This window comes from Carassius auratus, chromosome 16, assembly GCF_003368295.1.
Source record: "Carassius auratus strain Wakin chromosome 16, ASM336829v1, whole genome shotgun sequence".
NCBI lineage: Eukaryota > Metazoa > Chordata > Actinopteri > Cypriniformes > Cyprinidae > Carassius > Carassius auratus.
The window spans coordinates 22,846,310-22,865,819 of record NC_039258.1 but is presented as its reverse complement, the minus strand read 5'-3'; the positions used below and the strand labels follow the sequence as shown (position 1 = coordinate 22,865,819).

The window sequence follows — 19,510 nt, the reverse complement described above, 5'->3', positions numbered from 1 at the left end:
TATATATATATATATATATATATATATATATATTCACAGGGGATGCATACAACAGAAAGAAAAAAATAAACAATAATTGAATCAGATTGATGCAAGGCAATAAATAAATTTTAAAGGGTTTGGTACCTTATTACAAAACCACATAAATATATAAGTCTAACCATATAGGAATAACCTCAGGAAGATTAATTGGTATTCATTAAAAAAAAAATGCGTTAATGTATATAATGTATAGTTGTACTTTACGTCCTTTATCGGATAATTTATTGTCATTTAAGTCATTACTTTAAAATAATATTAACACAATAATAATCATAAAACAGGAAAAATAGCAAAAACTTCGAGCTGTAGATGACTGTGTCTTCTGTGGCCGCAGGGTGGCGCGTCTGAGCCGCGTGGAGACTCTAGCTTCCTCCTCTGACGCGCTTCTGCTGCTGACTGAAAGATTACGGGCGCCATCTTGGATCGGGGAGTTTTTTTTAACTGGAAAAGTCAAAGAACAGGAACAACAACGAAAAAACAACAACTATAAAACATCAGCAAACCCCTACCGTTCGGAACCGCGGCGAAAATGACACTCGCTTTGAAGTCATGACATCTGTTTTAAAATACCTTTTCGAGACTCGGACGGAGTAAAACAACAACAGACAGTGTGTAGCAGGGAGACTCCTCTCGTCAGCTGGGAAAGTTGTTTTGTTTGTGTTAGCTCGTTCGCTAACTCCTTTACCTGTCGGACATGTCATCAGCCAATCCAGGTATCGTATAAAACCCAAATGTGTTCCCCTTGAATGTCTGATCTGTGTTGATTTCGCTCATCGTCAGCGGTTGTACTGGTTAGCTCGAGCAGCTGTTAGCCTAACTGTTGTGATTTAGCCTATAACAGAAACTCACGGAGTACGTTACGTTAACTACAAACTTGACGAACATATCCCGTCTGTCGTGAGAAAACGGGTTTGTTTTTATTAGTAAAGAGCAGCAGGAGCGGTGACAGTGTGATCTGACACTTGTGGAAGTGTGTGCTTCAGCTGGCATACACACACAGGCCCTAAACAACACACATGTGTGTGTCCCTGGAGAACTAAATCACCTTTAAAGTGGTCCAGATGAAGTTCTTAGCTGTGCATATCGAAGATTAAATTCTAATATATTTACAGTAGGTAATACACAGTATATCTTCATGGAACATGATATTTTCTTAATTTCCTAATGATAAATATACCCCAGAGACTTAAGACTGCTTCTGTGCTCCAGGGACACTTATAATGTTATGGCATTAGTATGACCTTTTGAATTTAATGCAAAACTACACTATGCATTTCTTTAACCTAAAGACGTACATATAAATATTCGGTGTAGTTATTGTTGTGTGTGTGTGTGTGTGTGTGTGTGTGTGTTTCAGACATGCCAGAGTCGATGGCCACAGCAGCTGGATCTCATGCTAACAGTACCGCCGTCGTGCCAAAGGCCAACAAACGACAAGCCACGTAAGTAATAATAATACATCTTGTGTATAAAGCACTTCACATTTTAAAGAAAATCTCGAAAAGTCATAATAATATAGCACAATTAATAAAAACCAGCTGCCGATGGAGACTACCACAGAAGTGTCAACAGTAAACATGAGAAGCCTGAGTCTGAGCCGTCTACTCCACAGATATATAATGCTCAGATCATTATTAAAACACTTCTGACAGCGTTCAGCTGATCTCAGCGTCAAGACAGCGCTGTTCTGTGCTGCTCAGAAGGACATCTATCGGGAGATGGCAGACTGAGTTTTCTGTGAAGTGTGATTACGAGGACAGTGGTTTAGAAGACAGTACATATGAAGTAATATTATGAATGTGAGCGCTTTCTTGAGTCAATGATGACACTAACCTTCTGTGAAATCGACACATTGAACTCTGAACTGACTCGAGCAGAATAATGACTGTTTTGTCTCCAGTGGAGCTGCTTTATTGAGTTTGTTTCGATGAGATAAGTTAACACTGTCACTCTGTTCATTATTGTGGAGCTGCTTTCAAACTGCCGGTGCTGTATGAAGTGCTAAAAATAAATGACTTGACTGAGCTCCAAAAAAGACAAAAGCAGCATAAATACTTGCACACATTGTTCCCGCGCGTATGGCTTGGAGATAATAGAGATGTAGTTTCCCAGGAAGGACGCTGGGTTTGGCCAGCAGTAGTGTGCTTGTTTGTGCTGTCTCTCGAGTGGGAGGACAGTTACGGGAATCTTTGAGTCGTTGCCGTTGTGCAATATTCCTGACTAATGTGTGTTTCCCTGGTTTCCAGCTCGGACTATGACGACGACGATGAAAGCAAGTTGTTCAGGTGAGTCATGATGTGTGATCTGTGCCGAGCTGCCCGTCTCAGGACTGTGTTCATCAGCATGTGTTCGGTCTTCTCAGGTGTGATGATGATGGAGGCGGATCCAATGACAAGGAGAGGTTTGCCAGGTATGGACCGAGTCAGAGGAGGCTGCCATTGCCTACATGTGCTGGAGTCTTTATGATAGCCAAACACTCTTCCTGTCAGCCATTGTTTGGAGGAACAGACCCAAACTCATGTCAAAGATGCTATATCAGCCCATGCTTTCTAAATGTATTTTTAAACAATATCTCTGTCTTCCTTTATTATTTAATCAGACTGCCAAAGAAAATGTTACACTAAATCGAACGCTTAAAAAATGGCACTACAACTTGTTATCTCCAAGAGCATTACTGAATGCCACTCTCTGAATTACTATGAACTATTGAAATGAACTATTTTAAACTCAGAAATCAAGTTTTTCATTTTCGTTTCATTCAAGTTTCTTTATTTATTGGTAAAAATTTATTTTTGTGGCTGTTAACAATATTTATGGAGAGAAATCAAAGTTTTTCCAATGATTTTGAACCTGGCTTCGTCCAGTTTTCAGATTTCTTTGCTGGAAATCTAAGCAAATGAATGCACATTTAATTCAGTGATGCTTCGTTAGTACTTTAAATGCTAAACCTTGTGTGTACTGTGATTAATCAGTGATTTTCGCCTGTTCACACAGCGTCTTGCTTTAAGTCCAAAACACATTTCAAGTAAAATCGAAGAACAAAAAGGTTCATTTTGAACAAAATCTGTCCTAAATGTTGTGGAGTTGGTTTCTGTGGGTTGGAAGAAACTAAGTTGTCTAACACTTTATTACACCTGTTTCTTTTGAGCGTTTCTTCTGTCCCTCTCTTCTTTTCTCAGGCCGTTTGAAGAGGCTTCTCTTTCAGCTCTCATGAGATTGTTCATACACATTTGTTTTGTCACGGAGAGATGAGTGTCGTCTCATTTGACGAGCACATTGATGCAGTCTTTATTTGCTTATTCATCCATCTCTCTCTCTCCCTCCTCTCTCGTGGCTGTCTCTCGACCTCTTCTCTGCTCTCTTCTCCCCATGACTGCATGCTCTGCCCATCTCTCATGCCTCCTGACCGCAGGGAGAACCACAGCGAGATCGAGCGCAGGCGGAGGAACAAGATGACCGCTTACATCACGGAGCTGTCAGACATGGTGCCCACCTGCAGCGCTCTGGCACGCAAACCAGACAAGCTGACCATCCTGCGCATGGCAGTGTCACACATGAAGACGCTCCGAGGAAGCGGCGGCGATGCAGCACACAAACCCTCCTTCCTCACAGACCAGGTCAGATATCAGCTGCACTCATTACAGAAGCAGATTTATTCCTCGTCTTGATCCATCATCAGGAGTGAAGCTCTTCCTCACTCTTATCTTCTCACTTTCTTACTTGAAATAGAAAATCTCTGGTTATTTACTGACTCTCAAGTTGTTCCAGACATGTATGAGTTGTTGTTTTTTCTTCTGCTGAACTGAAGAGATGTTTTGAAGGGTGTTGGGAACAGCTGTCGGTCTCTATTGACTTCTGTAATATGAAAAGAATACCTTGGAAGTCAGTTGGGAAACAGAAACTGTTTGGTTATTGATGTTCTTCCTCTTATGTTCAGGAAATGTGAGTAAATTTTGGGCGAACTGTCCTTCTAAGAAAATCAGAAGAAAAGTTAAAAATATTTTGTGTTCCCAAAAACAGTTTGTAAGGAGGTCATCTTTCTTAAAAATGTTTTCAAAAAGACAAAACCTAAGAGGAATTCAAATTCTTAAATTAATCCTTTTTTTTATTATTATTATTTTTTTTATCTATGCAAATAATTTCCTTAAGTCAAACTTGTATTAAATCCTCAAAGGTAAGCTCTTTAATTTGACATTTTATAAATATATATTTATATTTATGGAAGGGCTCTTTTTATTCAACTTCTTTTGGACTGAAGTAATGCAACACCTGCTGACTGCAGTGATAGAGCTTGAAAGATCAAAGACAGTTTTAACATAAGTCTGATTGTATTTGACTGAAAGAAGAAAGTCATATACACCTAGGGTGCCTCGGGGGGGAGTTTTCATTTTTGGGTGAACTAACCCTTTATTTTATACTGAATGATGATGCTTTTATATGCCGTCAGCATCACTGATTGTGCACGAGTGTTGCTTTAATCGATTGCATGTTTTATCGAATATTAAACGTAGACATCCCTAGTTCGCACGAATCCTTTGTGAGATCTTTGCAAATGTCCTTTCTTAATAATGTGCTAGTTACCACGTTTCGTGGCTAAATGCTGCTGAAGTAAACGGTTTCATGAGAACGGCTGGTCACCCCACAGAAGAGAGGGGCGGGATCAGCTGAGCTCATTAGCATTTAAAGAGACATGCACCGAAACGTCTCGCTGTGAACAGAGCTGTATTTGACAAGGTAAAAAGGGTGTTGTCTTACGCTACCATTGAGACACTAAAGTATGTTATAGACTTTTCATTAGGACCCTTAAGAATCATATTAACATGTGGGAAATGTGCATCCGATGACCCCTTTAAAAATATAGTTGTGAATTTGAAGCAGGCATTTTAATGATTCAGTTAACCATTTCATCTAAAAATTAGTCTTAAACATCATCTCAGAATATGCTCTTGTCTCTCTCTCTGTCTCTGCAGGAGCTGAAGCACCTGGTTCTGGAGGCGGCGGATGGGTTTCTGTTCGTGGTGTCGTGTGAAACCGGCCGTGTGGTTTATGTGTCAGACTCTGTCACACCGGTTCTGAACCAGGCTCAGTCGGATTGGCTGGGATCATCGCTGTACGACCAGCTTCATCCAGACGACACCGAGAAGCTCCGAGAGCAGCTCTCCACCAGCGAGAACAACAGCGGCGGTAAGAAACCACTCTTATCGCTTATCAACTCTTTCTGTTTAACTCATCTTCCTCTCTTCTGACAGTAGGCCGGATGTTGGACATGAAGACAGGCACGGTGAAGAAAGAGGGCGGGCAGGCCGCTGTGAGGATGAGTATGGGCACACGCCGCTCCTTCATCTGCAGGATGAGGTGAGGAACAGGAAGAGTCCAGCTTTACTTTCACTGTTCCTCAGTGGAGCAATGATCTTCCCAAGCCGCCTCCTCCATCTCTCAGTCAGCATTGAATTGCATTGCATTATGTGTTTTGATCATGTAAAGATCTCATTGATTTACATTACAGGCATTGAAATTTCATCGTACTTTTTGTCCTTGTAAATATCAGCATCTGCACCGAATTGCTTATTTTTGCTCAGTCTGGGTCCCCTAAATAAATTATGTTTGCAATTTAAACAATGTTCTACATTATGTGGATTGTAATGTGTGTGTCCAGATGTGGAGTGTGTCCCGTAGAGCCGGTGTCCATGAACAGACTCAACTTCCTGAGAAGCAGAAACAGGTACAGCAGCGCTCTCTCTGTATAAACGTGTCTCAGTCTTTAAACGGACGCTGATGAAGAGCGTCTCTCCTCCCGCAGGAACGGACTGGGTGCTCCTAAAGAGGGCGAGCCGCAGTATGCGGTCGTGCACTGCACAGGCTTCATCAAGTCCTGGCCTCCTGCAGGTAGCAGAGGAAGTGTCTATTGTTCAGAGAGAGCGGAGCTGAACTCCCCGCTGTCCAGTCAGAGCGCAACTGAGACGCATACTGTCCCTTTATCTTCTCTCTCAGGAGTGAGTCTGTCTGAAGAGGAGCCCGATAACAATCAGGGAAACCGTTTCTGTCTCGTCGCCATTGGAAGGCTTCAGGTACCTCTCCCCTTCCGTTTTATTTCACTTTTCAGTGAATTCGATTTGTGTCTTATTCAAAGGATCTAGTTTGCACAATTCTGTCATCATTTATTCTAAAAGGGCAAGTTCTCTCAATCGTCATGTTGCATTGAATTATGTTTTGATCACTGAAATATCATCTTATTAAGACATTAATAGAAGATATGGAGTGACGTATTTATATTTGTTTATATAAGTATCTGCTATATTCTCATTGCAACACATTTTTGCTCTTTTTGTGCCTCTGAATGGAAAAATGAGCTGGTTTTTCATCAATATTTTCACTGTATTTCATTCTATATAAGCCTTACAGATCAAATATGAAACTCAGCCAAAAACACAAGGTTCAGTAAACTGTTCCAGTTTTCTTTCAGTCATTCCAAACCTGTATGACTTTTGCTCATCTCTGAAACACAGCTGAAGATACTTTTGATGAAACATGAGAGATTTCTGTCTCTCCATTGAAAGTCCATTCCACCAAAACTTTGACCATTTGAAAAATTAATAGAGAGATTGTAAAAGTAATCCATATTATAATCAAGCCGTATAATCCAAGTCTCCTGAAGAGACCTGATTGCTTTATAGGTTAAACAGATTGAATTTACATTTACATATAATTGACATTTACTTTATTTACATATAAACATTGAGTGTGTAAAGGATGACCGAATGTTAGTTTTTGGGTGAACTGTCTCTTTAAGATGCTCTGTTGTCATGCAGGTCACATGTTCCCCGAGCGACACAAACATAAGTAACATCAGCGTTCCAGTGGAATTTATTTCCCGCCACAACTGTCAGGGTCTCTACACCTTTGTGGATCACCGCTGTCAGGCGATGATCGGCTACCAGCCTCAGGTAGGCCTCAAACACCCGAGTCGGGCTGGATCTCAGGCCAAAGGAAGTCATTTCTGAAGAGCAGGATGTTACGTTGACTCTGCATTAGTTGATTATAGCCGATAAGCTTCACTGTCTTTCATAATGATGCAGCAGTATTTGGTTTCGGCCTGTATTATATGAGTCACTTTGGAACGTAAGTCCCAGCAGGTTTCAGATCTTTATAAGGGCTGCCCTCTAACAGTCGAGTTTCTGGTCGTAAAGACTCTCCGGACTGTAAAGACTCTGTTTATTTGCGCTTTTGTAAAGTAAAGAGGCCATCTCGGTCTCTGTGAACTTGAGTGTGAAACTCTGTGTATAGCTACTTGCCTTAAAGATGTGTAGATAATGTAATCCGTATGAAACATGCATACAGGCGCATCACTACTGAGGAGATTACGAGTCAGTGTCAACGACTTCAACAAAGAAAGCACTAGTTTATCAATACATTATTAAAATGTTAATGCAGCCTCTTTACTGTTTTTCCCTTACACATTCAGAAATATTACTTCTGCGGTGCAGTGTGCCAAGCTTTATATGTGTGCTCTAGCATTTTTACATTTATACATAACTCAGTTTTATTTGAGTACTGATTTATTTAATTAATTTATTGATTAGTTAATTGGTCATTTAATAAATATATATATGAATTTGGGAGCATCGCTGGTCTTGCAGTGTTCTCCATCTTTTGTGTTGTTGTGTGACAGGAGTTACTGGGGAAGAACGTTCTGGAGTTTGCTCATCCAGAGGAGCAGGGCTTACTGCGAGACAGCTTTCAGCAGGTGTGTATCTGCCTTTACATCACACCTTTACTAAAGTTACTGTAAGACAAATTGTAGTTCATAAAATTTCATGTAGCACCCATGAATAGAAATAACCATTTGGGGCTTTTTGCGTTTATAAAATGACAGCAGTAACAAGATTACACCAGTGTTTAATACATTTAAACGTAGCAGTCATCAGAGTAAGGTGGTTGCTGTAAAAACTGTAAAAATATAATTCTCAAGCATTATAGATTGTAGAAGTCGTTCGCTTTCAAGTGCCATGATTAGGAAAGTTCTGTTTTACTATTAAAGATGTTTTAATGGTTTACAGTTAAAGTGTAATTTATTTCTGTGATGCTCCGCTGTATTTTCAGCATCATTCCTCCAGTCTTCAGTGTCACATGATCTTCAGAAATCATGAAAATATGATGATCTGCTGCTTAATTATTTTCAATTATTATTTGTCCTCAGTTATTCATAATGCTTCTTATTATTATTATTAATACTTAAAAAAAAAAAAAAAAAAAAAATATATATATATATATATATATATATATATATATATATATAAAATTTGTAATAAGTATAGCTTAGTATTGTTTTTATTATTATTATTATTTAAACCTTACTCCAGACTGAATGGCGATGTATCACATTTTCCACAAAAATATTGTGCAGCACAACTGTGTTCAACATTGATAATAATCAGAAATGTTTCTTGAGCAGTAAATCATCATATTATTCTGATTTCTGAAGATCACGTGACACTGAAGACTGGAGGAATGATGCTGAAAATACAGCTGTGCATCACAAAATACATTTTTACTGTACATTTGCATAGAAAACAGCTGTTCTAAATTGTTGCTTTATATATTTCACATATTACAGTTCTCTGTATTTTTCATCATAAAAATCTACATTATAAATAAAAAAACTCTTGTCAAGCAATTGAAAGCACAATGAAAACAGTCCACCTTCTGCACTAAATTGATATATGGACTGATATTATGGTAAGCATTTAACTTTTGCCATATACACCAGGAAAGACACATTCTAATGTAAAGAAGTATGAAGGGCCACTTTTATCCCCAGTCCACCCTGGGACTGTTGTTCTGATGACCTCTGACCCCTGGTGCAGGTGGTGAAACTGCGAGGTCAGGTGCTCTCGGTGATGTTCCGCTTCCGCTCTAAATCCCACGAGTGGATCTGGATGAGGACCAGCTCGTTCACCTTCCAGAACCCTTTCTCTGAGGAGATCGAGTACATCATCTGCACCAACGCCAACGTCAAGTTAGTACTGAGATGCATCACATGATCACAGCAACAGATGATTGCTTTTAGTGCAAGTTACATAGTGACTTCAGTATTGAAAGACCTTCTGGGCCACTGTTTAATACTCTCAGATTGTTATACTCTCAAAGCTTCATTCCTGTGGAGGAAATCAGATGTCTGAAGGCGTGTGTGTCACGTCAATGTGTGGGACTTATTTCACCCCAGAATATGAATAAGAAGAAAGTATATAGAAAAGAAGATGAATATGTAAATTAAGAAGCTTATAATTGTCTTATGTATTGTGAAATATAACATTTCAATTGATCATATCTAGCTCCTCCCTGATTCTCTTTAGTGTAATGCAGAAGTCATTTACATTTGAGTCACTAAGATTTTTATTTTATTTTATTTTTTATATAAAGAAATCTCTTCTGCTCAGTTTCATTTATTTGATCAATAATGCTGTAAAAACAGTAATATTATGAAATATTATTGCAATTTACAATAGCTATTTTCTATGTGCATAATTGTTAAGATGTAATTTATTACATATTTATTCCGCTGTATTTTCAGCATCATTCCTCCAGTCTTCAATGTCACATGATCTTCAGAAATCATTCTAAATTAAAATTTAATTTAATTTATGCATTTAATTTATGCAAAGTAAAAAAAAATTTTATTTGAAATAGAAATCATTTGGTACATCATAAATGTCTTTTACTGTCACTTTTGATCAATTTAATGTAGGGCTGAGACGATTATAATCATAATTAGAAAAGTTTTTATTTACATAATAAGTGTGTGTAATGTGTATAATTATTTTGTATTTTTAAAAACACATACGTGCATGTACATATTTAAGAAAAAATTGTTATTTACATATAAAATACTTATATTTATAATTATACACCATGAGTGTACACACACATTTATTATGTAAATACAAACTTTTATTTTGGATGCGATTAATCATGATTAAAATCGTCTCAGCCCTAATTTAATGCTTCCTTGATGATCAAAGTATTAATGTCTTTCAAAAACAAAAAAGGTTACTGATTCCAGACTTGTGTTTGTGGAAAGTCATCGCATCACTGAGAACTACATAAAAACTTTGATGATGAGACTTAAAGTAAAATTTGCAGAATTGTCCTAAATTGACACCATTCAAAATATCCAAATGCCCTCCAAAATTGTCATGACATAATATGATGTGTAGGTTTCTGCTTGATTTTTGGGGTCAGTTCAGTGTTTAGAGGGTGAGCGTGTTGATTCAGTTTAATCTGAGCGTTTCTCTCCACCGATCCCTGCGTCTGTGTGACAGTCGAGGGATGAATCAGGACTCCCTGTCCCCCCTGTCCTCCCCTTCACTGGGGCAGAGCAGTCCCCACTGCCCCTCCACCCCCAGCCCAGGCCAGGTCACAGCCAGGTGAGAGCAGACCAGTGTCTCTGGGGTGCTGCTTGCTGTCGGTGGTGGGTCTCCTCCTGTAGGAAGCTGTAGGTGGTTGGTGGTGGGTCTGAGGGTCTGGTCTGAGGGCGGCGCTCACATCAGTGTGGTTTGCTCTTCTTCATTCAGGCAGATGCAGCAGCAGGCCGAGTTAGACGAGGGGATGGGACGAGACGGCAGTCAGCTCGCTCTCGCTCAGGTGAACACACTTCCTCTCTACACCACTGCTGCTCAGGTTCATTTATATAAAACAACACGTCCACCAATGTGCTTTACATCATCTCAATATAAAATATAATAAACAAATAAAAACAACAATCATAAAAATACTACAATTATGAACCAGAAGAATACAAATATGTCTGTAGATGTACTTTAAAATCGTGTACAGAGTCAGTGTCCCTGACATGTAAAGATGAGCTATTCCACAGACTTGGCGCCACTTTCTGACTCAAAGGGTTAAGTTTACCCAAAAATAAATAAAAATGAGCCACCCTCGGTGTGTATGAATTTCTTCTTTTCAGACGAATCCAATCAGAGTTATATTAAAATCACTGCAGTGCAAACATCTCGAGGGTGAATGAAACACAGGTTTTGGGTGAACTAACCCTTTGAGCCAGAAAGTGGCGCCAAGTCTGTGGTTTTTCAGAATCTACTCTTTTAGTTTAAAAGGAAGAAAATGTGAGAATTGATCATGTATTTGAGCTGGATCGCTGCCATCTGAAAATGAGAAAAAATAACATGACTTAACAAATAAAATCAGTCACAATTGAGTTAACTGATTACAAAGCATTAGTTGTGATGTAAAGTGTTTCTGATGTCTCCCTTTAATGATTAAAACTCATTTTTCCCGTGAGGTTTCTTCAGCTCACATGAGCTGTGTTGAGATTGAGATGAACCTGTTGACCACATCATGACGACTCTGTCTCTGTCTCTGTCTGTGTCTGTGTCTGTGTCAGGCTCCGCTGCAGACTGTGAGTGTAGTCAGTCCGGATCACAGTAAGACTCCCTACTATCAAAGCATTATTTTCCCATATTATCAGATTTTGACATTTAGCACAATTTGTATTAATAGTATTAATGAGTGTGTGTAGTAGATGAACTGTGCTGCTGATTCATGCAGACACAAACACACATTAGACCATCAGATAAATAGATTTTTGTTTTATTGTGATCCATCACTAATGTACAGTCACAGTGATTGACAGGTGTCCGTCTCTCTCAGACTCTAAGACCGTGTCCTCCAGCGGACAGCAGCTCTACCCTCCAGCTGCGTCTTTCCCCAGCTCTGCTCGTCACAGTGATCCCTTCAGGTGCAACACACACACATACTCACGTGCAAGTACACACTTACATGCACAATACGTACACTCACACACGCATGTACTCGTGCACACTCACACTCACGGACGCGCATAGATGCGCGCACACACACACATGCACGCACACAAACTCATGCACGCTCACACACACGTGCATACACGCACACACACTCATGCACGCTCACACGCACACACATTTATGTACGCTCGCTCGCTCACTCACACACACACTCAATCACTCACACGCATATATACACATACTTGCATGTGCACTCACACACACGTGCACGCACACACTAATGCACGCTCACACTCACGCATGCACATGCTCACTCGCACCCACATTTACATACATACGTGCACTCACACGTGCACACTCACACTTACTCACACGCATGCACACACGCACAGTCTCTTACACGCACACTCACACACACACATACTCACTCGCACACACTCGCGCACTGTACACACACACACTCATACACCTTATGTTTTATCCCATAGTATTTCATATCTCTTTTCTCTTGTGGACTGTATGTAAATCTCTTTTGTGTGATATCTTATTCAGGTCAGTACTATATAAACAACAACTTGCTCTTATTTTGGTAAAATAATTAACACTTTGCAGATTCTGCAGGGTGTAGGTTTGGACGTTTGGTTCAGCTGTAAGTTGTTTTGGCGTGACCTGACTCGTGCTGTGGTCTGGTCTCAGGTCAGCTGGGATGGCTCAGCAGATGGCTCCTCACTCGGCGGGTCAGATGCTTGCACAGATGTCCCGTCAGAGCACACCGTCTGGAGTCAGTGGCAGCAACAACAGCCCCATTCAGCCCCAGACGGGTCCCACAGCGCCCCCTGGAGTCTGGCCTGCTGCACAACAGCCCTTCAACACACAGGTACACACTTAAAGTACGGCGGGAGAGTGATTACACCTGACCAGCAGTCAGACACCTTAGGCAGAAGATTATGATTTATGATTATTATCACACTACTGTTCAGATGTTTGTGGTCTGTAAGGATGATGTTTGGTCAATGCAGTGGGTAGCCGGGTGAGACACAGGCCCCATGACCCATCGAAAATATCATAACATGTTAATTATTCCATGATTTTGTATTGTGTACAACAGATTCTTTCACAATGAAGAATGTTTTTTGTTGAAAGTGCTCTCTTTGTCCAGCAGATGGCAGGTCAGGTTGGGAAGAGTCAGTCTCCTCAGTTCAACATGGGAGGTTTCAGCTCCGCCCCTACATCCTCCACTTCCTCTTCCTTTGGCCAGATGGGCGGGGCTTCTGCTTCAATGGCCAACGCATCCAATTACCAACAAATAAACAGCCACAGCAACCCTTCAACTAATGGATTTGGTAAGTATTTTAAAGGATATTTTCAATAGTGAGCAGTTTTTCCTGTTCCGGGGCTCAGGTCTGCTCTTGCTCTTTGGTTCAGGTGACATGAATCAGATGGGAGCGCAGTTCAGCTCCAGGCCAGCAGGGGGAGTGTCAGGGTGGCAGCAGTGGCAGACTCAGCCACACACACAGAGCACTGCAGACACACACCAGCAGCCTCGAAACAACCAGCCAGAGATGTTTCAGGTGAGAGGAGACCACACAACAGACATGCTTGTCTTTCAAGCCAACTAAAAAACGATGATCAGTTTGTTTCTTCATCAGGTTTGGAGAAATGTAGCATTGCATCAGTGTCTCATCAATGGATGCTCTGCAGTGAATGGGTGCCGTCAGAATGAGAGTCTGATTAAAACATCACAATCATCCACAGCACTCCAGTCCATCAGTTAACATCTGGAGAAGACAAAAGATTAAACAAATCCAGCATTAAGACCTTTTTAACTAAAATACAAGTCTATAATCCATAATAACACTTCCTCCATTGAAAAGTGTTCTGGTCTGATTCAGGAGAGAAATCTGCGCAGATCAAGCTGCATATAAACAGCTCTAAACAAATCTGTGAGAGACAACAGCAGATGCACTTTTCACTGGAGGAAGTGTTATTATGGATTATAGACTCTATGTATTTGAGCTAAAAACATCTTAATGCTGGATTTGTTTCAGGTTTTGTCTTCTCCAGATGTTAACTGATGGACTGGAGTGCTGTGGATTATTGTGATGTTTTTATCAGACTCTCATTCTGATGGCACCCATTCACTGCAGAGCATCCATTGATGAGACACTGATGCGATGCTACATTTCTACAAACCTGATGAAGACACAAACTCATCCTGAATGGCTTGAGAGTGAGCACATTTTCTGCTAATCTTCAGTTTTGGGTGAACTATTCCTTTAAAGGAGAATAACCTCTGTCATCATGTGCGTATGATCCTCTGTGGCGCAAACGTTGACTGAATTGTGGTTCTTTATGGTTTATTCCCTCCCTCTCTCGTTCTCTTCTTCAGGATGTGATCTCCATGTTGGATCAAACCGGCAGCTTCAGCAACGATGATTTCGGCGAGATCCCCATGTTTCCTCCTTTCCCCGAGTAGTGGTCCCGCTTCCGGTCACTTCCTTTACTTCCTGTTGCTCTCTGACGCGCCATTTCTTACTCTCTTCACCAAATCGATGACAGAGCTGAGGCACAGAGGGGTCTGAAAAAGAGTGAGACTGATGCATTGTGAGAATGGAAGTTATAAGCCATAATGTGAGGATCCAGACACACAGACAGACGTCTCTGAAATGTGTTCACTTTAAAATCATGCACACTTCGAGCACAAGCGTACACACACATGCTTTGATTTATGAGATGGCCACACACACACACACACACACACACACACACACACACTGTCTCTGACTGTGATTGTGTAGCGATTGCACTGCTTTTGACCCAATGATGAAATGTGTGAGAACTGACTTCTTGAGTCTGGCCTCAGAAAGCTGCTGTGAATGTGTCCATCAGGTTTATTGTTACGCAGAAGCTGCAGCTTGATTGCATTCTTTGTTATTGAAGAATTGACTATATTTCCATTCATAACTTGTCATTTGAATCGAATTGATTGTAATAACTGAACTGGCTCAACAGGATGTTGAATTTGATAAACAGGAAGAGGAATTCCAAATATTTCTCAATTATTTTTCATTTTAAATAATGATCTAATGTAAGTCATACTTGTTAATGTTTTTAAAAACTACAATGAAATTTTATTATTTTGCAGTGTACTTATTACACATCATCACATGTTCTTACTGTAGTAAATTATGCATAAAAGCATGCAGTTAACCTTGAAAAGACCCTAACATTAACTCTAATTATAATTTCTCAGTACTTAAATGCATTTACACTGTAAGGACTGCTTCCTTCATCTGTTCTGCATCCTGTTTGCTACCTCAGTTCAAATTCAGATGTGTAATAAAAGGCTTGGGATGATGTTGGTGCAGTAATCAATCAATAACGAGCAGGATCTGTGTACCTCAAAGCCATTTTTGTCACTATGATAATTTTATCATAATGTTTTGTTGTAATATATATAAGAAATAACCTTTAATGCTTTATCTGGGCTGTTTTCCGTCTGACTTAATCTCTTCGTGTGTTCATTTGGAAATCGTTATTCTTAATTAGTCTTGTACAGAGAATATTCCTCAGCTGTTATTGGCGGGGTTTTCTTTAGATCGAAAGCTTTTTAATGAAATGTTTGATGTGTGCTTTTGGATATGGGTGTGTCTGCGTCTTTTTTCAGTATTTCTGTGCATTAAATCGAGTGCTCGTGTCACTTTTTTCTTTGGATATGAAAGGGTCAGTGCTCTGTTTTTTTCTTCTTCTGTGTTTTCACAGTTTTGAACTGCAGTTTGTGTACAACCTAGAAAAATAAATGTATATGTATGTAAATGAAATATAAAAAATACTATCTGAGTTTTTTTATTAAATTCCTACTGTCTAAAAAATCTTTGTTGGGACTGATTAATACTGTATATTCAGTGAACTGTACATCACCTGTCAGTTAGCCACGTCATAATCCTTAATAACAAGTCAAATGGAACTGATTTTTTAAAGGGGTCATATGATGTGATTTCAAGTTTCCCTTACAAGCTGTTACAAGCTCTTGGTGCATGAAGTTGCAAAGACAAGTCTCAAACCCAAAGATATATTCTTTAACAAAGTTAAATTCTTGCTGTAGTGTTGCTGCTAATCAGAGTACAGCTCGCTTTTCAGAACGATGAGCTTGGTAAAAATCAACCTGTTTCAGAAAGGCGGGGCATAGTGGAGAAACATTAATGTTAATATTATATGTATACAATAAAATGCTATTTCATGCATACTGAGTTTTTTACACTATTAAAGAGTTGGATTCCCATGCTAAACATGGACAAAGTTTCAAAAATTAAGTTGTACGTTTGAAGGAGTATTTTTGTTCCAAAAATACTCCTTCCGGTTTGTCACAAGTTTCGGAAAGTTTTTTTTCGAGTATGGCTCTGTGTGACCTTAGATGGAGCGGAATTTCCTTATATGGGTCCTGAGGCACTTCTGCCGGAAGAGCGCGCGCTCCCGTATAGCAGAGCACTGAGAGCACAACAGACTTCACTGATCAGAGCGAGAGCGTCACGAAATGTCACAAAAGGAGTGTGTTTTTGGTTGCCAGGGCAAGACAACTATGCACAGATTACCGAAAAAAAAAAAAAAAAAACAGCATTAAGGGACCAGTGGATGGAGTTTATTTTTACAGAGCATCAACGGCGTTGTGCAAATGTTTTTGTTTGTTCCCTGCATTTCGAAGATGTTTGTTTTACAAACAAGGCCCAGTTTGACACCGGATTTGCACATCGTTTATTTCTTAAGGATAATGCAATCCCAACGAAAAAGGGTCACGATCGTGTGTTGGAACCACTGGCGGTGAGTAAAACTGCTTCAAATATTGTTAACTTAGCGATCGGCGCGTAAGCACATCAAGTAAACAACATGCGATGTTGTCATCAAACTGCACTTTCCACATGTACAGCTTAAAAAAAAAAAAAAAAGACGACAAAGTGGAACTTAGTCATTTTCCAAAACCGCTAAGCAAATATATACAGTTTCAGTACATACCACATAGAGACGTCGTTGCTGCTGCTGCTCTTGTTAAATTTCAGCCTCTGGATCTGATTCTGGATCATAAATATACGCTGAATCTGACTGTTAGCCATGGTTTGTTTGTGATGTTTTTTTCCTCACGGTAATGTCACAGCTTCCAAACGATCTCAACGCAAAAGCCTACTCGCACTCGTGATTCTTTAGCTCCGCCCACACGTCACGCCTCCAGCCGGTTGTGTTTTTCCGGGAAAAATCGGTACAGACTATCTTTCTCTTATGAATATAATAAAACTAATGACTTTTTGGAGTTATGAAGGATGCAGTAATACTCTACAGGTACTCAAGATTAACAGGATATTGAGTGAAAACAAGCATTTCACCCCCCCCCCCCCCCCCCCCCCGATCATAACATTATAAAAGGCATCTTTCTATTAGAGACCTGCAGGATCACGGCACCCATCGCGCAGGACAACACTTCATGTGCGTGTAGAGACTTGTGTGTGCGGGATGAGGGAGAATAATTGCAGTGTGATTACACTAGGCAATCTTAACCCCCAAAGCCTGTTTCATTTGACTAGTGTGATCACTCCGTTCAGCAGTTCTTGGCTCGGTTGGAAAAGGTGGACCAGAACGAGTTATATATAGATCAGTCAGTGTGAGTGCTAACTGTGCCGGAGCGCAGATCTTCTGATATCTGATAAAAGACATTTATAATGTTACAGACGTTAAGCTATTCCTTGAACTGCAACCTTATCATGGTGGAGGGGTTTGAGTACTCGAGTGATCCTAAGATGTCTGGGGCTATATGCCCCCGGTTGGGTCTCCCAAGGCAAACAGGTCCTAGATGACGGTTCAGACTAAGAGCGGTTCAGAATCCCTTACGAACTCTCAAAAAACGAGGACTGTGACGATGCCCAGCATGGCGCAGTCTCATGGGGCCCAGCAGGGCTTAACACAAAAAAGCAATGTGGGGCCATCCTCCCGTGGACCCACCATCTAGGGGAGGAATCATAAGGGGCTGGTGCATTGTGGATCGGGCAACGTTAAAAGGCAGATGCCCCGACAACTTGATCTCTGGACACGGCAACTGGCCTTAGGGACGTGGAATGTCACATCGCTGGCGGGGAAGGTGCCTGAGCTTGTGCAGGAGGTTGAGAGGTACCGACTGGAGATAGTCTGGCTCACCTCCACGCATGGCTCGGGTTCTGGAACCATGCCCCTTGAGAGAGGGTGGACTCTCTACCACTCTGGAGTTGCCCACGGTGAGAGGTGGCGGGTTGGTATGGGGTTTCTCATTGTTCCCCAGCTCAGTCACCATGTGTTAGAGTTTACCCTGGTGAACGAAAGGGTCGTTTCTCTGTGCCTTCGGGTCGGGGCTAGGTCTCTCACTGTCATTTGGGTTTATGGGCCGAATGGCAAAGTAGATTACCCGGCCTTTTTTGAGTCTCTAGAAAGGGTGCTGCAAAATTCCCCAACAGGGGACTCTGTAGTTCTACTGGGGGACTTCAAGGCTCACGTGGGCAGCGACAGTGACACCTGGAGGGGCTTGATTGGGAGGAATGGCCCCTCTGATCTGAACCTGAGTGGTGTTCTGTTATTGGACTTCTGTGCAAGTCACAGTTTTTCCATAACGAACACTATGTTCAAGCATAAGGTTCAAGCATCAGTGCACGTGGCACCAGGACACCCTAGGCCTGAGGTTGATGATCGACTTTGTGGTTGTTTCATTTGACCTCCATGTCATGTATGTCTTGGTCAAGGTGGCAATCCCCGAACCCGGTGCTGGACAATGAAAGTAAGGGATGCCGTCAAGCTGAAGGAGGAGACCTACCAGGTACCAGGACTGGTACCAGCAGGCCAAGTGGGCTGCAGCCTGGGTGGTTGTCGAGGCAAAAATTTGGGTCTTGGAGGAGTTTGGTGAGGCCATGGAGAAGTTGGCCTCGTAAAGATTCTGGCAAACTGTACGACACCTCAGGAGGGAGAAGCAGTGCCCTGCCAACACCGTTTACAGTGGAGGTGGGCAGCTATTGACCTTAACTGGGGATATCGTTGGACGGTGGAAGGAATACTTCGAGGATCTCCTCAACCCCACCGACATGTCATCCATTGAGGAAGCAGAGGCTGAGGGCTCGGAGGTGGAAGTCACCGAGGTAGTTAAAAAGATTCTTGGTGGCAAGGCACCAGGGGTGGATGGGATCTGCCCTGAGTACCTCAAGTCGCTGTATGTTGTGGGGCTGTCTTGGCTGACATCCCTCTGCAGCATCATGTGGCGGTAAGGGACAGTGCCTCTGGAATGGCAGACCGGGGTTGTGGTCCCTCTTTTCAAGAAGAAGGACTGGAGGGTGTGTTCCAACTACAAAAGGGGTCACACTCCTCAGCCTTCCTGGGAAAGTCAATGCCAGGGTACTGGAGAGGAGAATTTGGCCAATAGTCAAACAATGTGGTTTTTCGTCCTGGTCGTGGAACATTGGACCAGCTTTATACCCTCACCAGGGTGCTGGAGGATTCATGGTAGTTCACCTAACCAATCCACATGTGTTTTGTGGATTTAGAGAAGGCATTTGACCATGTCACTCGCAGCCTCCTTTGGGAGGGGGGGGGGGGGGGGGGGGGGGGGGTTGGGTGGTGCTGCGGGAGTATGGGGTCTAGGGCCCTCCGTTAAGGGCTGTATGACTGGAGCAGGAGCTTGG

General features: G+C 41.4%; 1 protein-coding gene across 10 annotated transcripts; it reads left to right on the top strand.

The window, feature by feature from the left end:
• Positions 1–385: 385 nt before the first annotated feature.
• On the top strand, positions 386–15,646 carry LOC113116566 (aryl hydrocarbon receptor nuclear translocator-like). 10 transcript variants are annotated; one of them, XM_026284799.1, is made up of 21 exons: positions 405–755; positions 1,400–1,484; positions 2,289–2,327; positions 2,405–2,452; positions 3,455–3,659; positions 5,013–5,226; positions 5,292–5,397; positions 5,699–5,764; positions 5,843–5,928; positions 6,034–6,110; positions 6,852–6,986; positions 7,712–7,786; positions 8,907–9,058; positions 10,362–10,466; positions 10,614–10,683; positions 11,444–11,483; positions 11,710–11,797; positions 12,522–12,702; positions 12,985–13,168; positions 13,251–13,396; positions 14,215–15,646. In XM_026284799.1, exons 1-21 carry the CDS (start codon positions 737–739, stop codon positions 14,299–14,301), a joined length of 2,208 nt encoding a protein of 735 aa, XP_026140584.1. In that variant the 5' UTR covers positions 405–736; the 3' UTR covers positions 14,302–15,646. The 10 variants fall into 10 exon arrangements, with proteins under 10 accessions (XP_026140589.1, XP_026140582.1, XP_026140580.1 ...); XM_026284801.1 differs by having other exon boundaries at positions 406–755; positions 5,295–5,397; XM_026284797.1 differs by having other exon boundaries at positions 403–755; positions 5,843–6,110; positions 12,988–13,168.
• Positions 15,647–19,510: the final 3,864 nt, after the last annotated feature.